This window comes from Festucalex cinctus, chromosome 10 (assembly GCF_051991245.1).
Source record: "Festucalex cinctus isolate MCC-2025b chromosome 10, RoL_Fcin_1.0, whole genome shotgun sequence".
Lineage (NCBI taxonomy): Eukaryota > Metazoa > Chordata > Actinopteri > Syngnathiformes > Syngnathidae > Festucalex > Festucalex cinctus.
The window spans coordinates 24,200,615-24,225,306 of NC_135420.1; the positions used below are offsets into that span (position 1 = coordinate 24,200,615).

At 40.7% G+C, this 24,692-nt stretch overlaps 1 protein-coding gene and 1 long non-coding RNA gene across 9 annotated transcripts in view; one reads left to right on the plus strand and one right to left on the minus strand.

Annotated features, from left to right (window-relative positions):
- lpp (LIM domain containing preferred translocation partner in lipoma) overlaps window positions 1–15,733 on the plus strand; it is a 138,690-nt gene extending 122,957 nt beyond the window's left edge. For all 8 annotated transcript variants that reach the window (XM_077534294.1, XM_077534291.1, XM_077534289.1 and 5 more), the window contains 3 exons: window positions 13,225–13,403; window positions 13,567–13,687; window positions 13,895–15,733. In XM_077534294.1, the coding sequence (XP_077390420.1) occupies window positions 13,225–13,403; window positions 13,567–13,687; window positions 13,895–14,023 (429 nt within the window). In that variant the 3' untranslated portion in view covers window positions 14,024–15,733. The remainder of the gene's footprint in view (window positions 1–13,224; window positions 13,404–13,566; window positions 13,688–13,894) is intronic.
- The window catches only part of LOC144027046 (uncharacterized), a 37,454-nt gene that overhangs the window by 2,573 nt on the left and 10,189 nt on the right, over window positions 1–24,692 (minus strand). The gene's annotated exons all lie outside the window — the stretch shown is intronic.

Here is a 24,692-nt window from a genome sequence, read left to right on the forward strand (position 1 = left end):
ATATTATTCATTTATTTATTTATGTATTTATGTTTATTTATTTTTATTTATTTATTTTTATTTATTTTTTATGTATTTATTTGTATTTATTTATATTTATTTCGACTCTGGTAAAAATCCCAAAACAGGAATGGAAATAAACATTTTTCCCTAAAATAAATAAATACAATAATAATACTATACACTACAAAACGTGTACAAAATAAAAATGTATAAAATATATATTTTTTCACTAATTAAGAAAAATGAAGCTCATATTTTCTTGTAAAAATCCAAACTCAGACAATGTAACCAGCATTTTTCTCTCTAAAATACAGTACAATACTACAAAAAAAATATTTAGGAAATAAAAAACTTATGATATATTAGCTTTTAAATAAATAAATAACAGCAAAAAGAATAAAAATCACTTTAAAAATCATGTATCTTTCTATGGTTAAAAAAAAAAAAATCCAGATTCTTTTTTTTATTTTTATTTTTTAAGTTAAACATTAAATGTATGTAGGAAATCCATTTTTTAGGTTTAAATGCATAATTACTGTTCTAGACGTCCATTACACTTGAAATCTGACACACCCCCTGGAGAGTGATGCTCACATCGAAGCTCTCATCCTAATTTTGATCCCAATAAGTGCTGGAATGCACAAACCCGATCCAGATGATGTCCCAATGAATACGTTGTCAATCATTGTCCGACTGCTTGCTTAAATGGAGCAAAACTCATGAAACTAGAAAAAAAATACAGACATTTCATACTTAAAATGCTCATATTTAATCTTTTTATTTTGCGAAATACACATTTCATGAGCAGCGTGCCATTACACTTTTAATCCAGCGCACCCCCTGCAGAGCACTCGCACCGCAGTTTGGGGATTCTTGAACTCGGTGTGCTTTTTATTTGAACTAGTGCATGCAGCAATCCAGAAGATCCTTATAAAAATATAATAAAAATACAAAAATGTTACTGTAAATATTGTGATTTCGTATGCAATTTTTTTTCCCAAAGGATAAGTGTGCACACTAACAGATTTGTGAACATTTGAGAGAAAAAGCTCATGAAAAACAAGCGTTGTGTCTATTATTTTATTATATTTTTGTTCAGTGTATGAAAGAAAATATTAAAACACGCTGTATGAGGATATTACTATGTAGCGTGTATATGTGACAAATGACCTTCCATGCTCACACACACACGTACACACAAGTAGTAGTGTGTGTTTGTGTAATGGTAATCCTGTCATCTTGTTGTAGTGCACTTAATCAACTAGTGACAACACATTGAGCTGCTTAAAGGCCTTGTGAGCTCGTGTCGCGCTCCTCAAATGGAGGCGCAATCCGCATTAGCCCCAATCCCGCAGATTAACACCGTTTAAACTTGATGCTGCCATTATTCAACGGTGAGACCTTTTATCCCACGCTGTCGCACTTTTAGCCATCCTCACAAAAAAATCCCCCTTTTTTTTTTTTTTTTTGCATTGCATTGCAGTCAAAATATCCATCCTGATTAATCCCCTTTAAATACCCTTTACACACAGGTGGTGTCCTGCCACTGTTACTACCAGGAAACTGCAAGAAGTTGACTCTTCCTCAAGCCATTTTGGGGCTGTTCATTCACAGAAGGGGGTGGGGGGTTTACAAAAAAAAAAAAAAAGTGGAAATCAGACTTAACACAAAATTAATATCCAGCATTTACAGGGTTTCACACAGAAGCAGAAAGTACAAAGAGTAAATATACAAATATTTATGTAAGGCAAAGGAATGCAAAAAAAAGGTTAATAGAAGTAAATACAGCCTAAAAAAATTAATACCAAATTCAATGTAGAAAATATTTTTTTAAATATTGCGATTGGCTAGCAACCAGTTCAGGGAGTCTGCTATTGTCAAAACATCACAAGAATATCATCAATGGCTGCGATGGGTCCAAAATTAGCACCGTTAGCCACCCAAACGCGCTAATTGTCTTTGGCAAGTGTGCCAACACGCTGCCATTTGCGATCCCATTCATGCCGGCGCCGCCTAATTGTTGGGCTCCTTTGAGGAATTAACACAGACTTAATGACGTGTGAAAATACACAAGTCAATTAGCAAACACACACACTTATATTAAATATTTGATGACTCAGCACAGCGCCGTATGCGAGGAGTGTGTTGTAGCCTCGTGAAGGAGGACCCCGAACGCACCGCCACGTCTGCATGTGACTACCCGCATATCCGTCACGGGGAGTGGTGACAGGTGTGTGGGCGGGAATAAGTCGGCGCAAATTAAAGTCACATCACTGACATCGAGACGCCGCTATGATCCTCATATTCTGTCGTTCCGAGAGGTTAGCGTTGTACCGGAACAAGGAAGACCGCCGCCAGTAGCACGTTTTTTCGCTTAGAGATAAGGATTGAACATTGTGACAGGGCACGGGTGTATTTTTTCATAGAAAATAACTTTCATGCTAACATGCTAATAGTTGTTATGCTAAAGAATAGCAACATAGCAATCATAACATATGTAACCGGACATAAAAATCAGACAGTACGGTGTCCATTCAAGTCATCTTTGCCCGGTCTCTTTCTGTCGAGGCACGCTAGCGTGTAGCGCGATTATCTCGACAGTATCCCAACCCGACGTTCTTTGACGCCTGCCCCAGGCATCCTTTTGGCGCCGCGCCTCTGAGCTACGCAAACAAATTGCTACGACGGCGTGTTCTCCACCAGTTGGTTGACTTGAGGTGTGCGTAGGTGTGAGTACGTCACACGGACGGAGAGTGATCCTCCTAATGAGGGCAGCTCGCTCACGTCCCCCGCCGACCTCGAAACGTATTTGCCGACGGATTGTTTGTGACATTCTCAATCTGAATGGCTTGTGACACGCCTTGATGGAATGTTCATCCGGGTGTGTGCTGAGCTCAAGTTTCCACTCAGTTGACCGAGCCTGGCCTCTTGAGTGTAGGTGTGAGCTGCCCCCGAAGTACATTTGCATGCCGGTACGCACGACTGGCGGGTCCAGGAACGGGATGGCACTGGGCCAGAACCTCCCACCGTTTTTTTTTTTCCGCTTTTCTTGACCTTGGCACTTGGCACAACCTCAATCCAGATACTTTTTACTCACTTGTTTACCGGACAAGTTTTGACCACCTCGACTCCATCATTTCGAGTTTAGTTTCTCTTAAACGGCGCACAAATCAGACCAGGTATCCGTTGGGCCATGGTTATACTCGGGCTAGGATATCATGGTCCGGCATTGCTTCCCAATTTTAAATGTTTCTTGGCAACAGTAAGTCTCAACTTTATTCAGTGTGATGGGCCACACAGAGGCTGGAATCAGGCAGAAGCGGAGTTTTCATTCTGCTCCAGTCCTGAACTCATTCACTCGCAGCCATTTTCACTGAAGCCAATCCCCTTCGCCTCCCAGCTGTTTTATTGACTTTTGACTGATTTTGCAAGACCACAGAATATTGTGTTCTATTGCTATAAAAACATGGAACCTACCAAAAGAAAGATTAGTATCTCTTCTTTCATCACGAAAAAAAAAAAAAATTGTATCTGTTTCCGTTATGCAGCATTAGCATTAGAATATAGCTAAGTTTCATCATTATTCACAAACCTGTTGATAACACGGGAAAAGAGATTGTTGCAACATGGCCCTGCTTGATCTCTTATACTCTGCTGCCACCTGCTGGCCGTTTTTTGGAAGAACTACTATTGCTTTAAGTGACCTCTTCAGGTCAGAGGCTGCATCATATGCTCTAGCATAAAAAAAAAAAAAGTTTTGGGGACCATGGCAATATTTAAAATAGAACGTGTTTATACGTTTTTGGGAGCAAATGAGTTCAAATCCCGCACTTGGCACTCACTCAGATTACCGGACACGTTTTGAGTTTAGTTTATCATGATGGGGCCACATCAGACCAGGATCAGGCCTTCTTGCGTAGAACAAAAGGCGTTGCAAGCAGATTCACAGGTCTTGCTCCAGCCGACTGTGTGGTATGGCCAACTGGCAAGTCCATGGCGCGGAACCAGAGCCCCCACTTTTTTTTCCACACTCTTCCTGCCCTCTGAACTTGGCACTTCCTCACCGCAGATACTCATCTCTAGCGTTAACCGGACAAACTTTTGTTAACCCTGGTTTGACAAGGCATAGTTTGGGTAAAATAGAAGCGGTTCCACCATCCTATTGCGGGCCAGAGTGGCCCAAACTTTCTTTAATCCACTTTTGTCCTGACGGTGGCAGCTCTGGCCCAATGCCCTCTTGTTCCTGGACCCACAAGTTTTGACAAACGACACAAAGTTTAGATTACCATGACTGGTCAGTGGTCACAGATCAGGCATCCGAGGCAGTTCTGGGCCAAGTTGTACAAGCGAAGACTGAGATTGCGCCACCACTTTCACTACTGCCACCTTTTGTTCTGTGGGCTCTTCCGCTTTTTCCTGACCTTGCCGCTTTGCACTCCCACACCGCAGACCAATTTTGACAAACCTGTCTGAAGCACATGGAGTTGAGTCTAACATGACGGTACAGACCGTCCTGCGTTGAATAAAAGGTGTCAGGGGTGCAGGCATCTCACACTCGGATAACGTGGCCCGGTACTGCCGCTCCGCCTTAAATCCCGCTCGGCAGCTGAAAATGAACCCCCCCCCCATGTCGCCGGCTGGGACTTTCCTTCAACGTGACGGGCCACGCATCAGGCCTCCCCGCGCCGAACAAAAGGTGGCAGGAGCGCCGCCGTCCCGCTCGGGCCCGGCACTGCCTCTCCGCCTTACGTCCCCGCCGTGCAGCAGAAAAGTGACCCCTCCGGACTTTAGGCAACGTCTCCTGCCGCGCTTGCCGAGAGAAAGTGACAAAGAGCCCGGCGGTAGTCGGCCGATGCCGTGAGTCGGAGTGACATTGCGGCGGGTCAGCAGTGGGTCGCCGATATTTTCCTCCCCCCCGGGCAAGGAAATATGCTTAGACAAAAAACATGAGGGAGTTTCCGCAACTCTTGTCCAAACAATGGACTCTAATGGCAACACTTTGGGGCCAGAGGCGGGACAAAATATCGGTGTATATCGTATCATTATCTCTGACGGTGCAGGATACATACAGACAGTGACAACTGCGATCAACACAACCGGGCGGGAGTCGTGAGTGTGTTAAAGTTCACATCCTTTGAATAATTAGTTGTTTGATCTGCTCTTGCTAGCAGTGCTAAATAAGCTAATAACGCTAAGTTTAGCATGTCCGATCCATCTGCTCCATGTTTATTGTATTGTATTTTTATTTTTTTTTTGGCCCCATCTGGCGAGCATTTGTCCTCGCTTTATTTTGTCATTTGAGTTAAATAAGCTTACATGTCCAATCCATCGCGACCATGTTTGAAAAACCTTTTCTGTTCTTTTTATTGAACCACAATTTTTTTCCATCTTGTCTCATTAGCGACTCTCTTCTCTTTGTGAGTCATCGAGGTCGGCTCTTTTTCATCTTCATCTCTTCAAACTTTATTTATCAAGCTTTTTTTTTTTTTCTCATCTTTCTAGCATTACTCCTCTCTTTCTTCACTCATTGATGTTAACTCTTAATGTCTTGCACATAAGCTAATAATGCTAAGTTTAGCATATCCGATTCATCACCGCCATGTTTTGGGGGGAAAAAAGGATTTTCACCTTTTTTTTTTTTTTGGTCACATCTCGCTAGCATCTCTCCTCTCAATATGAGTCATTGTCATCGGAACGAAATGAGATAATTACACTATGTTTGGGTATCCAACGTTCAATGTTATTTAGGTTGGGAGTTTTTCTCTACTCTCATTATGAGTCATTTTAGGTAAATATGCTAATAAGACTAAGTTTAGCATTCATGTTTGAAAAGCCTTTTTCTATACTTTCCTGTTTTGTTTTGTTTTTTGTTTTGTCCCTCTAGTTAACTCCTCTTTGAATCATTGCGCTTCACTGTTCATCTCTCGTGTGGCAAAATGGGCTAATAATGCTAACTTTAGCATGTCCGATCCATCGCCGCCATGTTCGAGAAACCTTTGATGTTATTTTCATCGAAGCACGTTTCCTTTTTCGTCTCGCTAGCATCTCTCCTCTTTGTGAGTCATCATCGTTCGCTCTTCTTCTTCTTCATTTCATCTCGCCAAACTTCCTCCTCGTAAACGGCACAAGAGGCTCGTTTGTCAAGCTTCGTTAAGTCACCTTCCCCCTCCCCTTTTTTTTTTTGTTTTGTTTTGTTTTTTGTTTTTTTTCCTCCGCCGAGGTGACTCATCCGTTCGGCATTTTGTCCCGTCTTTTCCTCCGGCCGCTCGCTCATTCGCTGGTCCCACAGCAGTAAAGCCAGGCACCGAGCAGACGCGGCACTGAATCAGCTCGGCAGTAAATTTAGCGGCGGCGAGTTCATCCTGCCAGGTCATAAATCGCGTGCAAAGCGCAGCCTGCCTCCCGTCAGCCCCGATCGGCCTCGCGGAAAACACGACTGGGGGAATGAAAAAAAACCGCTAGGTGTAAAATGTGTGTCAAAAGAGCAGAGATGAAGTTATTCCCCCCGCTTTGGAACACCGCTGCGTTATCATATGCGGGAAATCGGTGATGCAATCGAGAGCGCTTCTCACATCACGGCGAGGAAAGAAAAAGTCTGACGCAGATGTCGGGATGTTCAATTCACGGAGAATAAAGCAGATGTGGGCAGCAGGGGTTCCTTCAGTCATACTTAGCATCTCAGGCACTCTGTTTGGTTGCCGACACGCGTCAGTCACAAAGCAGGGAAATCAAAGTTTGGACACGTGAGGAAGATTGAATTTCAGGGTTTGATTTCACTAATAAATAAAGCCTGTTTTTCTTTTTTTGTCAAATCTATCGTTCAATAAAGTATTACATATTTTTTTAAATTCTATTTCATTCAAATCAACTCCAATAAGTTTGTGTAGAATTTAACCAGAAGCTTCACTTTATTTATATAAATTTAGAAGATATTTTTTAGTTTTTTATTGTTTGTTTGTTTATTTATTTATTTATTTATTTATTTATTTATTTATTTATTCATTCATTCATTCATTCATTCATTTAAATTAACTTTCACATGAAATTTCACTGATAGGTAAGTTTTTATTTATTAAAAATCTATTATATTTCACATTTACTTTTTATTATTAATTTTGATGAAACTTTACGGTTTTTGTATTCTTTTAAATGATGTGTATAATATTGAAATTTATTCAAATAAAGGTCAATATTTATTCAAATAAAGGTAAATATGTTTGTGTAAAATTTGTTTGTAAAAAGTGAACAGGCCTGACTATTTTTAAAAACTTTTTAGAAAAATAATTTATTCAAAGTATATTTTAATTCAAATTTAGTCTACTACATCTACTACTTTTTGCGTAAAATTTCTTATTTCTATTTTTTTATTTTTTTTATTTAGGATTTTATATTGTTGAAATAGTGCTTGTAATAATAAAATTAAAATAAACCAAACTAACATACTCAACCAAACATACTTTCACCAAATATTAGGTCTAAAAAATGTTACACATTTTTTAAAATTTTTTGCTAATTTTAATTTATGAACATTTAAAAAAATAAATAAAAGTTAAATAATTGTGTCTAAATGAACAGTGTAGCATTTGAGTTTTTAATTGTTGTGAATAATTTATTTTAATTTATGGAAACTTACCATTAAAATTACAGTAATAATAATAATTTTAATTAATTAAAATATATAATATTGAGTGAAGTTCTGAACAAGTAATGTCAGAAAATCAAAAATTTTGATACAAATGTAACTTAATATTTTGAAAGTGAGAAGTGTTTCATTAAAATAAAATGTTGTTTTATCAATAAAGTGTTGTATAAATGGCAAATTTCTACCTCTGGCCACCATTTCCAGGCACTGTTCATTGGTGCCGCTCACCTGGCAATCATGACAACACCACCACAGAAACCCCCCCAAACCCCCATTACGAGTTTGTCAAAAAGCAAACGCGTGGTTCTTCTTCTCGTGTTTTTAATGCGAGTATTTTACTGCGGGAAATTGGTGATGCAAGTTTTAACGCGTTATGCAATCGCCAGCGGTTTTAACATCACAGCGGCAGGGAGGGCAGAAGAAAAAAAGAAAAAAGAAAGAGAGGACGAGAGAGAGAGCGAGCGAGCGAGCTTGAATGTCGGCACGTATGAATCACAGAGGAGTCGAGCAATAATTCCAAACATTTGGCGGGCGGGTGCAGCAGTGTCTCGCACGGAACAACATTGAATTAGTTTTATTTTGGTAACAATATTAGACAGCCTCATTAAGACGCCGTCATTATGTCCAACCACATTTATTTTTAGTCCGCTTCTAATGGCGTTCGGGAGTACAACATGGAGCAGGACAGAAATGAACTTGATGACCTTGAAACGGCCCCGATTTGACATTTCTTCACCTCTTACTCGGCTTTGCGTGTGGAGAAAAATGCTAAATAACGTTGGTTTGTTATTATTTTTGACTAGTCTTAACGCAAAATGACGCCTCATTGTGTAATTATGTAACCATTAGGGGCCGACCAATTAATCACCCGATTAATCTGTTGGTTTTGTTTCGTTTTTGTTTTTTTTTAATAACAAAAGGACAAAGTATTATAAATCAGTCAAATTTCTGCTTTCATTCGTGTCCTTATTTTTTTATTATTATTATTTTTATTTTATTTATTTTTTTAACTTGAGAACAAAAATTTGAGATGCAAGCGCTGCATGGTGGCAGTCAAACTCCTCACCGACAGAAGCACCTAGACAACTCCCTCATTTCATTATGTCGAAAGAGTTCCAATTTAACTGGAAGCGCGCGTGGCCTCATCGGGCCCGAGTGTCACTAGAACACATGCGACTTGCGCCGTTCTCACTCCCCCCTTTACACGCTTTGTTTTGCCAACACGGCTCCTCGCGTCCGCCAAAAGCTGTCAGACGTCGTTTAGCGTCCGGGCCCAGTCTCAGCGGACACTACGGGCTTCGCAGGAAGTGGGCGGGAGGGTTGAGGTGGAGGTTGGGGGGGCGGGGTCGCCATACAATTGACTTCAAGTGTGCGTCTGCGTGTGTGACCTACATTCACTTTACTGCCGAGACGTTTGTTTAGCCTTGTGGGCAAACACGCATGTGAGAGAGGAAGCGCATGCACGCCTCAATACGTCAGCAGCGCACGTGTGGTGCCCTCTCGTGGAGGAGCGCATACGGGGCCCATCCCAGGTCAAAGCAAAGAGGTTGGCAACAGGCGGCTCGTGGGCTCAAATGTGGACCACGATGTTAGCGGGCTTTTATTTTGAAAGGTAAGCGCCAGAAACAAAAAGTGCTTGTTTCAAAGTGAAATCATTTCCAAATTATTATTATTAGGGGGGTGACTTGAGGTCAGGGTAGCATCCCAGATGTACAGATTTCTTTTTTGGGAGGGGTCTTGCGAGTACTGTACTCATTACGCCGGGCCGCAGGAAGTGAAATCACATGCTCCAGTTAAGCTAAACAAGGCTAAGGTATTCCCACAAGAAGAGGCAGGGAAGGATGCGGATCAAATACCGTTCTCGCGTTGCAGATGTATTTTATCCCCCCACCCGACGTGCTTTAGTGCCTGCGAGGTAAATAAAGCTGGCGGGCCTCGCAGCATCCAGCTCATTAAAAAGCTTTTTTATCCATTTCCAGCGAGCGCGCGGCCAGACTGCGGCGGCACGGACATTGTTTACACACAAACGCCGCCCCGGGAGTCGTGTTGATTTCTACGAGCGTCTCGCTTTTCATGAACTCCTCCTGCAGCCTCTCCAGGAGCGCACGCGAGCCACAGCGCCCGCCCGCCAACGGTCCCAAACATGAAAGTCTGGCATCTCGCAGATTTGCGGGGCCCCGAGATGGCGTGACCGCACGGCCCAATTGCGCGCTATAAATAACATCCGGCCGCCAGGTATACGATGGGCAAGTGCAAAATTCAAAGCGACACGGAAATACTACATGTGAAAAATACATGTAGTTTCATGAGGAAAGAATACAACTCATAATATCGTACTTAAGGTAATGATAGAATTTGAATTTGAACTGCTCCTTCTCATTGGCCACTAGAGGGCAATACAAGACTCCTCAGTTGTAGTTGTTCTTTGTTGAAGATAAAGAATATATTATGCCTGCGAGTGTTATTAATTTGTCCAAAATATCCGTTGCTCAGAGTTATGTCACCACATGCACGCTATGCTTTAGCATTCATTATGGCACTTCCCATTATGTGTTAGCATTAGCATTAAGCTAACATACTTAAATGCTAAGCTATGTGGTTGTTTCATATACGTCGCTTCATATTATTCATCATTTATGTTTAGTTAATAAAAATCGTACATTTCTCATTTAAGTTCATTTCAAAATTGAAATATCTTTTTATACTCTGTTGAAATAGTTATTTTCTTAACATAATTATTTTATTGTCTTTAAATTGGGTTGGTGTAGTTTGCATATTTAATATTTTTACGTACACATTTTTATGCATATTGATTTTTGAGTTGGTTAAAAAAAATCAATTACATTTTATTTAAATGTGAAATCTTGTTTTTTTTTAACAATTTTATATTTAAATTAATATGAATTCTTTTGTTTTGCATGTGCAAAAAATCGAAAAAATATTTTATGACATTGTTTTCATTGGGTATACACTATTTATTAGATCATTTTTATATTTGAAAATCACTTAATGCAATTCAAATGCAAACCATTATTTTCTTAACATTAACGTTTTATGGTTTTTTTTAATGATATGCAAAAATCACGAAAATATAATTATGACACTATATTTAATTTAGATCTGTTTTCATTATTTGTTGTAACTGGAAAAGGTATTGCAGTTTTTTGTTGAAATGTAGTCCTCCCCCCATTTTTTTGGGGTAATTGATCAAAAATGTTAATTTGATGATTCGATCAGATCCAATGAAATGTTTTAGCCATTGATATTTTTCAATACATTTGAGGTTCAAACAAATGTCATGTCCTCAACGTGTCGGTGCGACCTGACACGCTAACCCCGACCCCCGCACGGCCTACGCTAGCTAGGGCGCTCATTAGCACGGCAGACGCAGAATGTCAGCGCACACGCCAGACACCGTGCGGCGTGGTTTGCCTGCCTGCCTGCCTCGTCCCGGCGCTCGGGGCCCGGCGGCGCGTGACTCTGCGCCGTGTTGGCCACACACCCACGTCCGTGTTTGGAAACACTGAGGCGGGCGGGATGGGGGATGGCGGAATTGCGAGGCAGCTGAAGCGTGTGCGCTTTAGCCCGGCCGAGCGCGCAAAACGGCCACGGCGGAGAACAGATCCAGGAAATAGGCAAAAGGGAATGCCGTGCAACCTGTATCATTCTTCCACACCGGAACGATGGAAATGTCGTTTGTGCGTTTAAGCCCTCTAAAAAACATCAACAAAAAAAAAACACATTTCTTTTGTTTTCTAAGAAAAATAGCACGCTACAGTATTGTACTGTGTAGAAAGTAGCGCTTGACTGAAACGTTTTGGAGCTGGAGGATATAGATTTTGCATGAATCGATCATTTTATATATCTGTTTTTCCAATAAATTCTCAAGAAAATATCATTTTAACGTATTCACTCAAAACTATTTTCACTGAAGCAACCCCTTTCGCTCCCGGCTACTTTTACCGGATTTTGACTGATTTTAGCAAGGCCCACAGAATATTGTGTTCTATTGCTATAAAAACATGGAACCTACCAAACGAAAGATTAGAGTCTCTTCTTTCATTGTGAAAAAAATATATATATTTCTATCAGTTTCTGTTTTGCAGCAATTAGCATTAGAATATAGCAAAGTTTTGTTAATATTCACATTCCTGGTAAAAACGCTGACAAAAAGAGCTTGTTGCAACATGGCCCTGGTTGAGCTCTTATACTCTGCTCCCACCTGCTGGCCGTTTTGTAATAACTACCGTTGCTTCAAGCAATTCTCTTCAGTTCAGAGGCTGCATCAAAGCTATCTTTATGGTCTAGCATTAAAAAAAACAAAAAAAACGTATAAATACGTCTTTGAGAGCATGGTAATATTTAAAATAGAACATAATACATTTTTGGGAGCAAATGAGTTTAAAGACTAATTTTTTTTATGTCTGTTTCCTTGAGATTTACTGTTCACATTAATTTAAGTATTTATTTTACATTTATGAAAGATTTGACTTATTGCACGAAAATCAATTCAGAATCTTTTAAATTTATATTTACAATTATTAAATTAGATTATGAAAATATGGTCTTCATCCCCTGCGATTGGTTGGCAACCAGTCCAGGGTGTCCCCCGCCTACTGCCCAGAGCCAGCTGAGATAGGCGCCAGCAGCCCCCGCGACCCTTGTGAGGAATAAGCGGTCAAGAAAATGAATGGATGGATGGATGGATGGATGGATGGTCTTCATCCCAGCTGATAGCAATGTTTGTGTCACACTTAAGTGATTATAACACGCGTTACTTTCATTAATAAACTAAATCATTTGACCAGTTACTGCCTCCGTAAAATTGTACTTTTGGAATTTAATAATTGTGGAGTTTTTATCATGTTCTTGACATTGAAGAATAATTGATGTACCATAATTAATCGATACAGGGGAGAAAAAAAATCTAAATTGAATCGAACTGAAATCTTGTGAATCAAATTCGAACCGATTGATGCTCCCTAACCCCCACGGACGGCCAGAGTTGACTATGAGGGCATCGCACAAAGGAAAGAGATGCCAGTGAAGCGATAGAAACAAATCCCCCATCACCCCCAACCAAGACCGCTGCCGCCGCCACCATGGGCAGCCTGCCCAAGCGTCCTGGCGGGAGAAAGGCTGCAGTCATCACAAAGTGGAAATATTTACCACCACTCTCGCACTCCACTGTGGCTCTGAGCAACATTGACAGGCAACGTGAGGACACCGCTAAAGTACTTTGCGAATCGACGACGACTTCGTTTGAGGAGCAACGTTCAAGTTTTGAGGAGCTGAAGCAATGACGAATATTTCTGCCCACTTTTGGTTCTGCCATTTTCGGTGATAGCCTTTCAAAATTAATACACATTTTTATATATTTATTTGTCATTTTTAGGTCTTGGTCAACAATTCAAAATTTTTTTAAAAGTGTCTTTTATTTTGAAAATCACTTGATAAAAAGACTAGAACCCGCATATAAACACTGAACTATTGCAAATATGTATGTTTATTTATTTTTAATGCGAAGTGCCAGAGAAAAGGCCAACCCGGGGCTTACGTGTTACGCTTGTGTTTTGCAGAACACGCTGGAGACGTGCAGCATGTGCAGCAAGCCCATCATGGAGCGCATCTTGAGGGCCACGGGCAAGGCCTACCACCCTCACTGCTTCACCTGCGTGGTCTGCAAGCGCAGTCTGGACGGCGTGCCCTTCACCGTCGACGCCTCCAACCACATCCACTGCATACACGACTTCCACAAGTGAGGACGCCGCGCTACAAAGCAGTACCAGTCGTACTGGCAGCAGGAATGAAAACTATAGTAGCGGTAGTAGTAGAAAAGGAGCTAAAAGTAGTGGTAACACTAACAAAAATAGTTAGCAGTTGTAAGTTGTTGTTTGTGTGTTTGTTTTGCGGCTGAGCAGGAAGTTTGCGCCGCGCTGCTGCGTGTGTTCTGAGCCCATCATGCCCGCTCCCGGTCAGGAGGAGACGGTCCGCATTGTGGCTCTGGACAGAGACTTCCACGTCCACTGTTACCGTTGTGAGGTACGTACTATCACACTACATTTACATCAGTATACTCATAATTATAATAAAGTTAGCCCAAATATACTTTAGAACGAGCATAAAAGCCTACCCTAGCATTTTTAACACATTCTTCGTTTTTCACTGATTAGCCTAGCTTAGCGTAAAGCCTAAGCTAGCATGTGTCAGCGTGCTAACGTTGTGTGGTTTTTTTGGGGGGGGCTGCAGGACTGCGGTTGTCTGCTGTCCGAGGGTGACAACCAGGGCTGTTACCCTCTGGATGGACACGTCCTGTGCAAGGACTGTAACACGGGACGCATCCAGGCGCTCTCCGCCAAGGCCACCACTGACCTCTGAACGGGCGACCAATCCTTTTTTGTGCTCGCTTATCTCTTCTTCCTTCCTCATCTCGCTAGCGCAAACGCTTTTTCTCGCGCTTGGATAAACATTTATGCTAACTACGTTGTTGTGCGATTAGCATCACCGTATGATATGGTTTAGCCTAGCTTAGCATAAAGCTAGCTAACTGGCAATTATATTAAATTTGACTCACTAAGCTAGGCTAATCAGCAATTAGCTGCGAGCATAGCTTAGTAGAAACTCAAATAATTTACCCTAAATGTACCGAATCAATTTTGATTCACAACAACACGCTAGCATATTTTTAGTATTTTTCACCTTTATGCTAGGCTGCTCAGTGACGCTATCTTTAGCCTAGCTAAGCGTAAAAACAACTAAGAGACAGTTATAGTCTTGACTGTAAAGAGTACGACAACCCCAAGATATTGAGAAAATCTTAAATTGTCGCTAGATTGTTAGCATTGCCCACTTTTATGATAACCTACGCTAATCGGCATTGGAGCCTACCTTAGGAACATTTTCAAAAGGTACAGTTATCCTTTCTTAGCATACAGATTACTGACTTGGAGAGCAAACATGCCAGATTATCATCCGCAACATTTATGCTAAACTAGGCTAATTGGCCAATACCTATCAACATTTTCGCCATTTGTGACCAACATTTTCTTTATCATGTTTATTGAGTGATCAACATCATGCTAACATTCCGTTAAAATAGCCTCGCGTTGAAGCCTTTGGGCCTCTTATGAACTATTATTTCTCCTATGCAGGGAAAAAAAATGTACAACTTTATTTTTTTTCACATGCTATCAGAAATTTTGCCACTAATATGGTTAATGTCAGTCGCATGGACACTTTATGAGAATTTTTATGGGTTAAGGATTTTTTTTTTATTTTTTTAACATGTGCAGAGCATCCTCATCGCTATTTTTGTGTAATACCATGGTACGCCACCGCCGTTACCAACTGCGTGCACATTTGTCAATATTTTGCCCGACTTATCATTTGCTGCCTTTATACTAAACAAGGCTAATCGGCATACAATTTCTTCTTGCATCATGATAGAAGCTACACATAGCCTAACTTAGCATGAACATAGCCTCACCGTTATGCTAAGCTAGGCTAGTTAGCAACTAGCTGCCGACACTACATGTGTACGACAAGCTAACTCGAATGTAATTTGCAAGTTTGAAACTGCAGTTGAGATAGATTGGCGTAAAGACAGCTAACTAACTGTGAGAGCGTTGTAATTTGACTACCAAGTGTACGACACTTTCATCAGTTCTTATCGTTTCTCGCCGTGGTGCTCAGCAAGGCATACCAGAGATTTTGTTCAATAACAATAGACGCTTAAGTTAGCCTGGCTTAATTAGCATAAAAGCATCTGACTAAGAAAGACTTCTAGTCCCCAAGTGTATGACACGTTCGCAGAGTTTTATCATTTCCCGGCATTTTGCTAAGCTAGTCAATGATGCTAGCGCTAAATTGTTAGCACATAATAAATCGATTTATACTTTTAAAAATTTTACGTAATTTTTTTTTTTTTTTTTTTAATGCTGTTGTGCTGTTAGCTTGCTGTCTTTTTGCTTTAAAAAAGTGCCTTTGCCCCTGTGTGACCAAAGTAAACAAGATAGCTGCCTGACGCGCAAGAATATATTTTGATTTTTTTTCCTTCTTTAATAAATAATTTTTAAAAAATTGCCTGTACCATCTTTGTTGTTGGTTGTTATTAGGTTATCTTACCTGATGTGAATGGGTTAGCTTTTCTGAACAAGGTAGTAGTTAGCATTTTAGCTTTCTTCTGTCAAGGTTTTTCTTTTCAATTTGTTTTCTGCAAGGATTTTTCCGTTATGTTCGTATAGCTAGCATTTTAGCTAAGCTTGTGTTAGGTTGTTTTCTTTATCTTTTTTTTTTTTTTGTAAAAGCCTAGTTAGCATGTAAGCTTGTCTCCTGTTAGTATGTTAACTTTTCTTGTTTGAGTGTTCTTGCCTCTTCAGTTATTAGCAAGTTAGCTTTTCCTTTATTAATTTTTTTTCACTGTTAGCATACAACCTTGTCTCCTGTTAGCTTTTTCATTGTTGACAGTTAGCATGATAACTTCAGGTTTTTCTTTTATTTCTATTTGGTAATATTGAGTCATTCCATGTTTCTGTGCATGTTTTAGTAGCTGTTGCCGTGCCAGCATGACGAGAGATTTCCTGGTCATTTTTCTTCCCCCCCCCCCCATTCCTTGGCTCGACAGGCTGCAGGCCAAAAAGCGCTGAGCTCGTTGTGCATGCGTTTGCGTGCGGCGCTAAAGTCGCCGGCGGCTCTCCGCTCGCTTTAGTGCGCATAAATCTGTTGTTTACAAACAAATTGATGAGTGATGCGCCCCCCGGCCAACATTGCGCACCCCCCATCCCTCCCCCCCCATACAGTCCCCTCCTCTGCATAAATATCCCGCCGTGACTCCACTTTCTCCGCTGGCTTTTTTTTTTCCTCCTGCTTAAACGTCTTCTAGTACACTGAATTATTCTGAAGCAAGCGGTGGGGCGACTGCAGGAGAGGTTAGTGGGGGGAGAAAGAGGGCAAAATAAGGGCAGATGGGTCAAGAGTATGGCTATAAGAGGGTTAATAAGGGGCTGCATGGGAACGCAAGGGGAAGAAATTGGGGGTGGGGTGGGGTCCCAAGTGGGTTCTAGGGTATAAGGAAGTGAAATGGGGTTGTGAGAGGCTAAAGGGTGGGTAACTGAAGGGTTGAAAGTGAGGTCAAAAGGGGCCTGAAAGAGGTTAAAAGGTGGCTGTAAGGGGACAAAATGAGACTGGAAGCAGGTGGGCCGCATAGTGGTGAAAGTGGGGCCAAAAGAGGCCCACAAGGGGACGCAGCGGCCGCAAGGGGGTGAAAGGAAGGGTTTGTAACAGGGGCAACCAAAGGAGGTCAAATTGGGGTCAAGAGGTTGAAATGGGGCTGCAAGGGGATGAAATGGGTGCCGCAAGGAGGAGAAAGGTGACAACGTTTTTCCAGTGTTGCTGTGGAGTGGTAGCAACGTGAAAAACTGCTAAGGACTTGTCTGGCTAATCAAGCGCACTCAACATTTTACGCCAAATCGTCCACTTATGTTCACACAATTACTGAAAATCTCTTTCACATATTAACCTTTTCTTAGTTCGTTAGTTTCCACTGAGCACTTTGGCTTACCTTATCTTATGACACGCTGACAGATCTTTATCATTTCCTGGCATTTTGCTAAGCTAGTACATGATGCGAACGCTAAATGGTTAGCACATAATAAATGAGCATATTTATCACGAAGCACATTTAGCTTTTCCAATGAAATCTTAGCATATTAGCTTGTCTTCTGTGAGTGTTAGCCCTTTTTAGTTACATTTGTATGTTAGCTTTTCATCTGTGAGCATGTTAGATTTTTCATTAGCAATCTTAGCATGTTGGCTAGTCGTCTTTTCAGTGAGCTCACAGTTAGTCTTTTGAGTTTTTCTTCCGAAATCATGCGTCATTACAAGAATTTTCTGATGTTCTTCATCAATATTAGCTACTCTATTTGCACTGTTATTAGACCACGGTATTTTAGCCATTACCTTTGGCCAAGTGTAAGCTCTGTGACTAGCTGTCAAGGAAACCAGCGCGCTGTTCCATTCATTCCGGCATGCTCTTTGTCTTTCTTAGCAATTCCGTGCGAGAATGAAAAGGTTGAAAAGTGAAAGTGAGTTTTTCTTTCTCTTTTCTTAGCCTCGAGGTCGCAAGGTGCCGCCTCAAAAGAGCTCCTTAAATCATGAGAACCGCGTTACCTTTCCGTAGCGCTCCCGCCCGTAAGTCGCTAAAGTCGGAGGACTTATCCCGGATCCTCACGACGCTCCCGCCATGAATATCAAGCAGACGCCGCTCGCTCCGCTACCAACTACCCGAGCGCTACCAGGATCACACTCGATGAGAGAGTGCAGGAGGCCAGACAAAGGTCACTTATGATTTGAACAACAAAAGTATAGTTTGATTTATTAGCTACTATTTTAACGACTCTGTTAGCCACACCATTGTAGCCATTCTGTTAGCTGTTTTGTTGTTAGCTAGTATTCTATTCACTTGAGCCACTATACTAGCCGCTATTTAGCCACATCCTCTTTAGCGGTTACATTAAGCCACCATTTTGACACTCTTCTCGCCTTGATATCATCAGCTTGTATGCTAAGCACGATTTTAGCTATTATTCTAGCCACTTAAGCTAGCCTCGTATTAGCGTCGACTAAATTTCCTGAGCGTGTCTGTGATTAACATCATTCCTCCATGTGACAATGTCATGTTGAAAAGTGTTTTGAAAAGTTTCTTGATTTGCATTCAAATTTGCAGTTATCAATTGTGTTAATGATAATCGGGCTGAACTCGAGCTGCAGAGTTAGACGTGTTAAATGTAAATATGTGCACACTCAAGTCAATGAGTCTATTAGTGGGTGCGTATATATTAATACAAGTCCCAGCATGAATAGCAATTTTCTCCACACGACGTTTAATTGACTGTTCTCGTCCCTAATGCGTCTCAGTGATTTCATGAGTGCAAAGCTATTGAAATAGATGTCTTTGCTTCTTGATATTGAAAAAGAAAAAAAAAAAGTGTTGTTTTATTTCCCTTGACGGACAATTATTTGATCACGAGTGGAGCTTCAGTTATTTTTATTTTTAAAAAGTGAATCTTTTTGGACACACAACAAAGACCAGAGTGATGAATTATTCACAGCAAGCATCCCTTGTTGGTGTTTTGCTAACAAACTCGGTCGGCCAAGCCGAAACCCCCCAAAACTCACATGACTTTTGTTAGTTCTTAGCCACACAGGGGAGGAACTGTTGCACTTGTCGATATATCCAATATACATATGATACCGAAAATGATTTTCTTTTTCTTTTTCCTCCGAGGTATTGGAAGCTTTCACAGATGTTTTTCTTCTTCTTTTATGAAGTTAACATGTATGATGTAATCAACTCATCTATGGTATGTTGGAATTATGTAGCTTTTTGTGTAGGAATTTTTGGTTGCAGAAAAGACTAAAATTAGTCAAAATATAGCTTCTGAAATGAAGAGGTGGCTTAAAGCAATGGGAGTGGTGGCAGCAGAATATAAGAGATCAGCCAGGGCTATGTAGCAACAAGCTCTTTTTGCCAGTGTTATCAACAGGTTTGTGAATAATAATTGCTGAAAATTGGAAACAGATGCAAATATATTTTTTCCTTGATGAAAGAAGAGACTCTTATCTTTCTTTTCGTAAGTTTTCATGTTTTCATAGCAATAGAACACAATATTCTGTGGGCCTTGCAATATCAGTCAAAATCAAGTAAAACAGCTGGGAGCGAAGGGGGTTGCTTCAGTGAAAATGGCTGGGAGTGAATGAGTTAAAGGTGGTAGAAGATGCCATAATTGGGAGAAAGTCAACCACTTAATGAACTAACCTTTATTTTTTTTAATAAGAAAAAAAAAATTGACCAATATTTTTTTCATTTAAAATTAGGTAAGTGATAATTATTTTTAAAATGTTTTTTTTTTACAATTTAAGCAATCAAATATGTGGATATATAATTGTATGTTTATTTCATTTATTTATTTAGCTTTAAAAATATATATAGTTAGCATAAATTTTCTTTAAAAAAAATACATTTTAGGTGAAAAATATAATGTACATATTTTTACATTCAATTCTTAAAAAATGAGGGCCACAATATATATTTTGAAAGTTCTTAACTCATCTTTATTATTTACAATAAAAAAGATCAATAAGTTAATCCATTCATTTTAATCCATTGTGTATTTAATCAAATCAACTTGTAAAGTGGCAGACTATACCAAAAATTATTCAATTCCACTGTTGGGCACTCTCAGAATTTGTGAACCACAGGATGAAATTGTCGCTTCTTACTGTACCACTGCTCTTTTAGTTAATCATACAATTTGTCGTACACGTTCTCAGGTGATAAACGCCCAAATGTCACTTGATGTATTCTTAAAAAAATAAAAATAAAAAATTGTGTTCCCCTCCTGCTCCTCACGTCGTCTCACCCTGGCTGAGGTCTCTTCTTATCCCCGGCTGATTTATGCGGCCTGTTTTTTGTTGGGGATCAAGCGGCTGTGATTAAGGGGATTTGGGAGGAGAGGAAATTTGTGTGTGCGCGGATGTGCGTGTGTGTGTGAGTGTTTGTGTGCGTTGGGGGGGGATTTGCTGGATTAGCAGTGCAAGGTTTGCGCGCGTTTGCGCGCGTGTGTGTAAACAGCTGAATGTCACAGGTTGTGTGTACTATCATTGACTTTAGTCTGTGCACTGGATTAAAAGCAACATCAGATACTGTCACATTGGGAACAAATGTTTTATCATCAAAAATATTTTTAGATTAAAAAAAATCTTAGGCATAATTATTATAATTCAATTTACCCTTATTGTTCAAAGTGAAAGTATTTCAGCGTAATTGCAGTATGTTGCTTTGTACATAGTTTTAAATGTCTATTTTCTGCCTCTAGCGACTTTTTTTTTTTAATTCTAATGTAAATATGTCACCCATCACCGTTGAATGAAAGTCAACTATAAATGACACACACAAAGCAGTCGAAATATATGCGGCAAGCAGTGAAATTGACAGGAAATGTTATGGAACAATGTAAAGATGAAAAACATAGTGTACAGTAGACAAAGTTCTTTCAAGTGATGTAATGTAGACGGAAAACATTCAAGAGCAATGAAAAGAAGACAGAAAGTGCCTAGCAACATCACGAAACCTACAAGTCACCATGAAGGGTAGCACAAAGCAAACTGGAAGTGAGCAGAAGCAAGATAACGCTAACAGGAAGTACTCATGAGCAACGTAACACAAACAGGAAGTTGCTTCACAATTAACCTACTAGTTGAGATTCAGTCGAGAAAGCGCACAGGAAGTATTTGAGCAAAATGAAACATATGTGATGTACTTTAGAGCAAAGTAAAGCAGACAAAGTGTTTTAAAGAAGTGTAAAGCAAACAGGAAGTCCTTAGTAAAGCAGACAGGAAGTCTTCAAAGTAAAACACCTACTTTGAGAATCTGAGTTCAATTCGTTATCCTCAAACGCCTCCCCTCTCCTAAACTCATCCATTCTTAAAAGTTTAATCACCCCCTTTTTGAGGTGAACCACACTCTCCGTGTTTTTAGCATTAGCCTCGTCGTTGCTCGCTCGTCAATGATTCACATCCTACACGCTGGAAGTCGTTTTGCAGATGGCGTCTGCGGTTCGGCTTTTTTTTTTTTTTTTTTTTTTTGCGCGCGGCACGCTCGCGATGGTGCCACACGTAGCACCGGCGGGAGCTTACATTGCGGGTTAGCCTCGGATTTACATCTCGGAATGTTGCACCTAGGGCGGGAAAAAAATTGCGAGTGATACCCGCTCGCATTTGAAGAAATCATTAAGAATTAAGAGCGGGCTGCGAGCTGGCACGGAAAAGAGGCAAAGCTGTCGAAATAGTCACGGGTTGTAGCGTGTAGTTGTCAGCTCTCGTGTGAGTGCCGTTAACTCGACACGGCAGGGCGACGACGACGCGTGAAATCTTCCCGGAATGGGAAATTGGCAGGAAGTGGTTATGAAAAACGTGACGCTGGCAGGAAGTACTTAGGCGTAATTTGTAACAGCCAGGAAGTGCTTAATGTAAAATAGTCAGCGTAGGAGCTACATTACATCCAGGAAGTGATTACCAGAAACTGGACAGTTGACAGGAAGTGCAGTTGACAGGGTTTTATGCTGCCTTCATGTAGTATCGTTATTATGGTAAATACCACATGTCGAGTAGAAAATTGCACCTGAACGCCCCATCATGTCGAATTTTCTACTGGAGAACTGGGAATTTATTTTGATACTTAACGTCCGCTAGCAAATCAGGCTGTTTTAGAATCTACACAATTACGTCGCATACACAATTTTACTGTAACAACAAAATCACATGAACAGGACTCTGTCGTAATTAGGAGTTTCCGAGTGGTAACGGCCATCTTTCCCATAGCACGTGAAGGCAGGGTAACATGAAGCAGGCAGGAAGTCACAAGTTTTATTTTGCTATCTATATTTGAAATATATTAATGGACTGGTCTCTTTGAATTTAAGTCTCTTTATTTTTAATTCCTTGGCTTTTAATTCAGCGTGAATTGTGTGGTGCCCAGGGTATTTTCATGTTTTTTTATTTTTTATTTTTATTTTTTTTCTTTATTTTTAAAGTTGTTTTTTTTTTAGATTTTTTTTGTATTTTATTATTTTGACTTTTTTTTTTAAATAGTTGGTTTACTAGATTTTATGTGTATGATAGTGTGCGGATCTCAATGTGCAGCACTTTGGAAACAGTTAAAAAATCCATCCATTTTCTTAACCGCTCACAAGGGTGATGGAGCCTATCCCAGCTGGCTTCGGGCAGTTGGCGGGTTACACCCTGAACTGGTTGCCGGCCAATCACAGGGCACACGGAGACAAACAACCATCCACGCTCACAATCACACCTATAGGGACAATACAGAGTATTCAATTAACCTGCCAAGCATGTCTTTGGAATGTGGGAGGAGACCGGAGTACCCGGAGAAGACCCACGCGGGCACGGGGAGAACATGCAAACTCCACCCAGGAAGGCCGGAGCCTGGACTCGATCTTGCGTCCTCAGTACTGGGAGGCGGACGTGCTAACCACTCATCCCGCCGTGCCGCCCTTGTTTACAAAATGTGCTCTAAAAAGAAAGTGGATTGGATTGCATAAATTGTGGGCCAATCGCTTGGAGTAAAATTGCGGAAAATAATAGGCTCATTAGAAAGCACTGCATTGGCCCCAAAAGATAGAACGGCCCACCGGGCATCTGCCCTGTATGCCAGATTGCCGGTCCAGCCCTGCTTGACACTGACAGGAAGTACTTAGGACCAAAGTGTGATTAGCAGAAACTTAAAAATTTGCTACATAAGGACTAATGACATGACAGGTGTCAATCAAATCAAGCATGATTATAGTTTGTTTGTTTGTTTGTTTGTTTTTGGCTACGTGTTTATGAGCTTCAGCCCCCCCAGGCGGCCATCCCAGAGGAGATAAAGGATGACAAGTGGATAGCTGAATAGGATGACGGGTAGATGGCATTCAGAGCTCTCAAGCCGCACGCACAGTGTTTTTTTTTGTTTTGTTTTGGTTTTTTTTTTTTTTTTACCTCAGCGCATCTTGCCAGCCATCTGCTTCGACGCTTCAAGAAAACCTCACTCGGGGAAGCCGAACCAGATAACGGAGACGAGTAGACACGACCGGACAATGTGGAACTTTCCACTAGCATAAGAATACTTCGGATAGACCATGAATGCACTTTTCAATTATTTTAGGCAGTGGATATCAAAGGTTTACACACCCCTGTTAAAATGCCAGTCTTAAGATAAATAATTTCAAAACATTTTACACCATTGCTGATCTAACTTGCAACTTAATGGAAAACGAAAAAAAGAAATTGAGAGGGGGGGCGGGGGTAAAAATAAACTGAGATAATGTGGTTGCACAAGTGTGCACACCCCCTTGCAACTGAGGGTGTCGCTTTGTTTGTAATTAACCAATACACATTCAAATTTGTTTTTAAATGGGAGTCAGCACACAACTACCACCATTTTAAATGCTTTTGATTAATTCCTAATAAAGTTCAGAAGTCCTAGTAGGATTTACCTGACTTTTTTTTGTTTGTTTTTTTAATAAATACATTGTTTCCGTTACTTGGATATAGACACAAAGTGCCGAGTTGATCATGTTTGGGAATTTGGTAGACTTCGGTGGATCTTACTGGGCCTTCCGGAGGGCATTTTCTATTACGTGCCCCCAGCGCACCTGATAATTGGATGACAGAAATTACACTAGACGTTAGACCAGGTAAAACCAGGTCTAAGTTGGGGCGGAGGTGATGTAACGCGATTATGGTGGAATTGTGCATTTACATCATTCCAAACACAAAATTAATCAATCACATCCAAATTCATGCTAAATGTGAACCAGCACACGCCTCGGATTAACCATGAAGCTCAGATGTTCTAGTAGGCTTTCCCTGCCTAATTTTCAAAAATATTTATTTTAATCATTTTTGTTTATCTGTTTTTACCTAATTTACAAATGACCTGGTCCATGTGTCCACCCTTAGTTTGAGGGCAAGTGTCAATCAAAGCACAAATATGAAAAGGACGATACAACTTCCTTTGGTTTGAAACGTAGCCCGCATGTGCGCGAGCAGGCTGCAAATTGACTTCCTGTCTTTTACTGCTCACTTCCTTTCAGCCTCTCTAATCAGCCTCCTCTTCACAAAAGGTCATTGACGTGCGTTAAGTGGAGTGGCCTGGTCTTATCTGCCTCATTCACAAGAGTTCATTTAGCCAACAATGTTATCACGCCCTTGTCTGTCTGCTCATAATTGGCTTTTTTTTTTTTTTTTTTACGCTTTTCACACTTAAAAAAGATGAGTGGAAAAAAATAAATGACACTTCCCCGCGGACTTTTCCTTTCTGCTTTTTTTTTTTTTTTTTTTTTTGGCACAGCCCTCCAAAAAGATGCCGACGCGCCGTTATTGTTCCGCTGTTTATTTCTATTTACGGCGCTTAATACAATGATTCCCAGGCGCGACCTATTTAAGCGCAGCCTTTGGCAATCAGCTACAAAGTTAACGCGCGCGTGTGCGT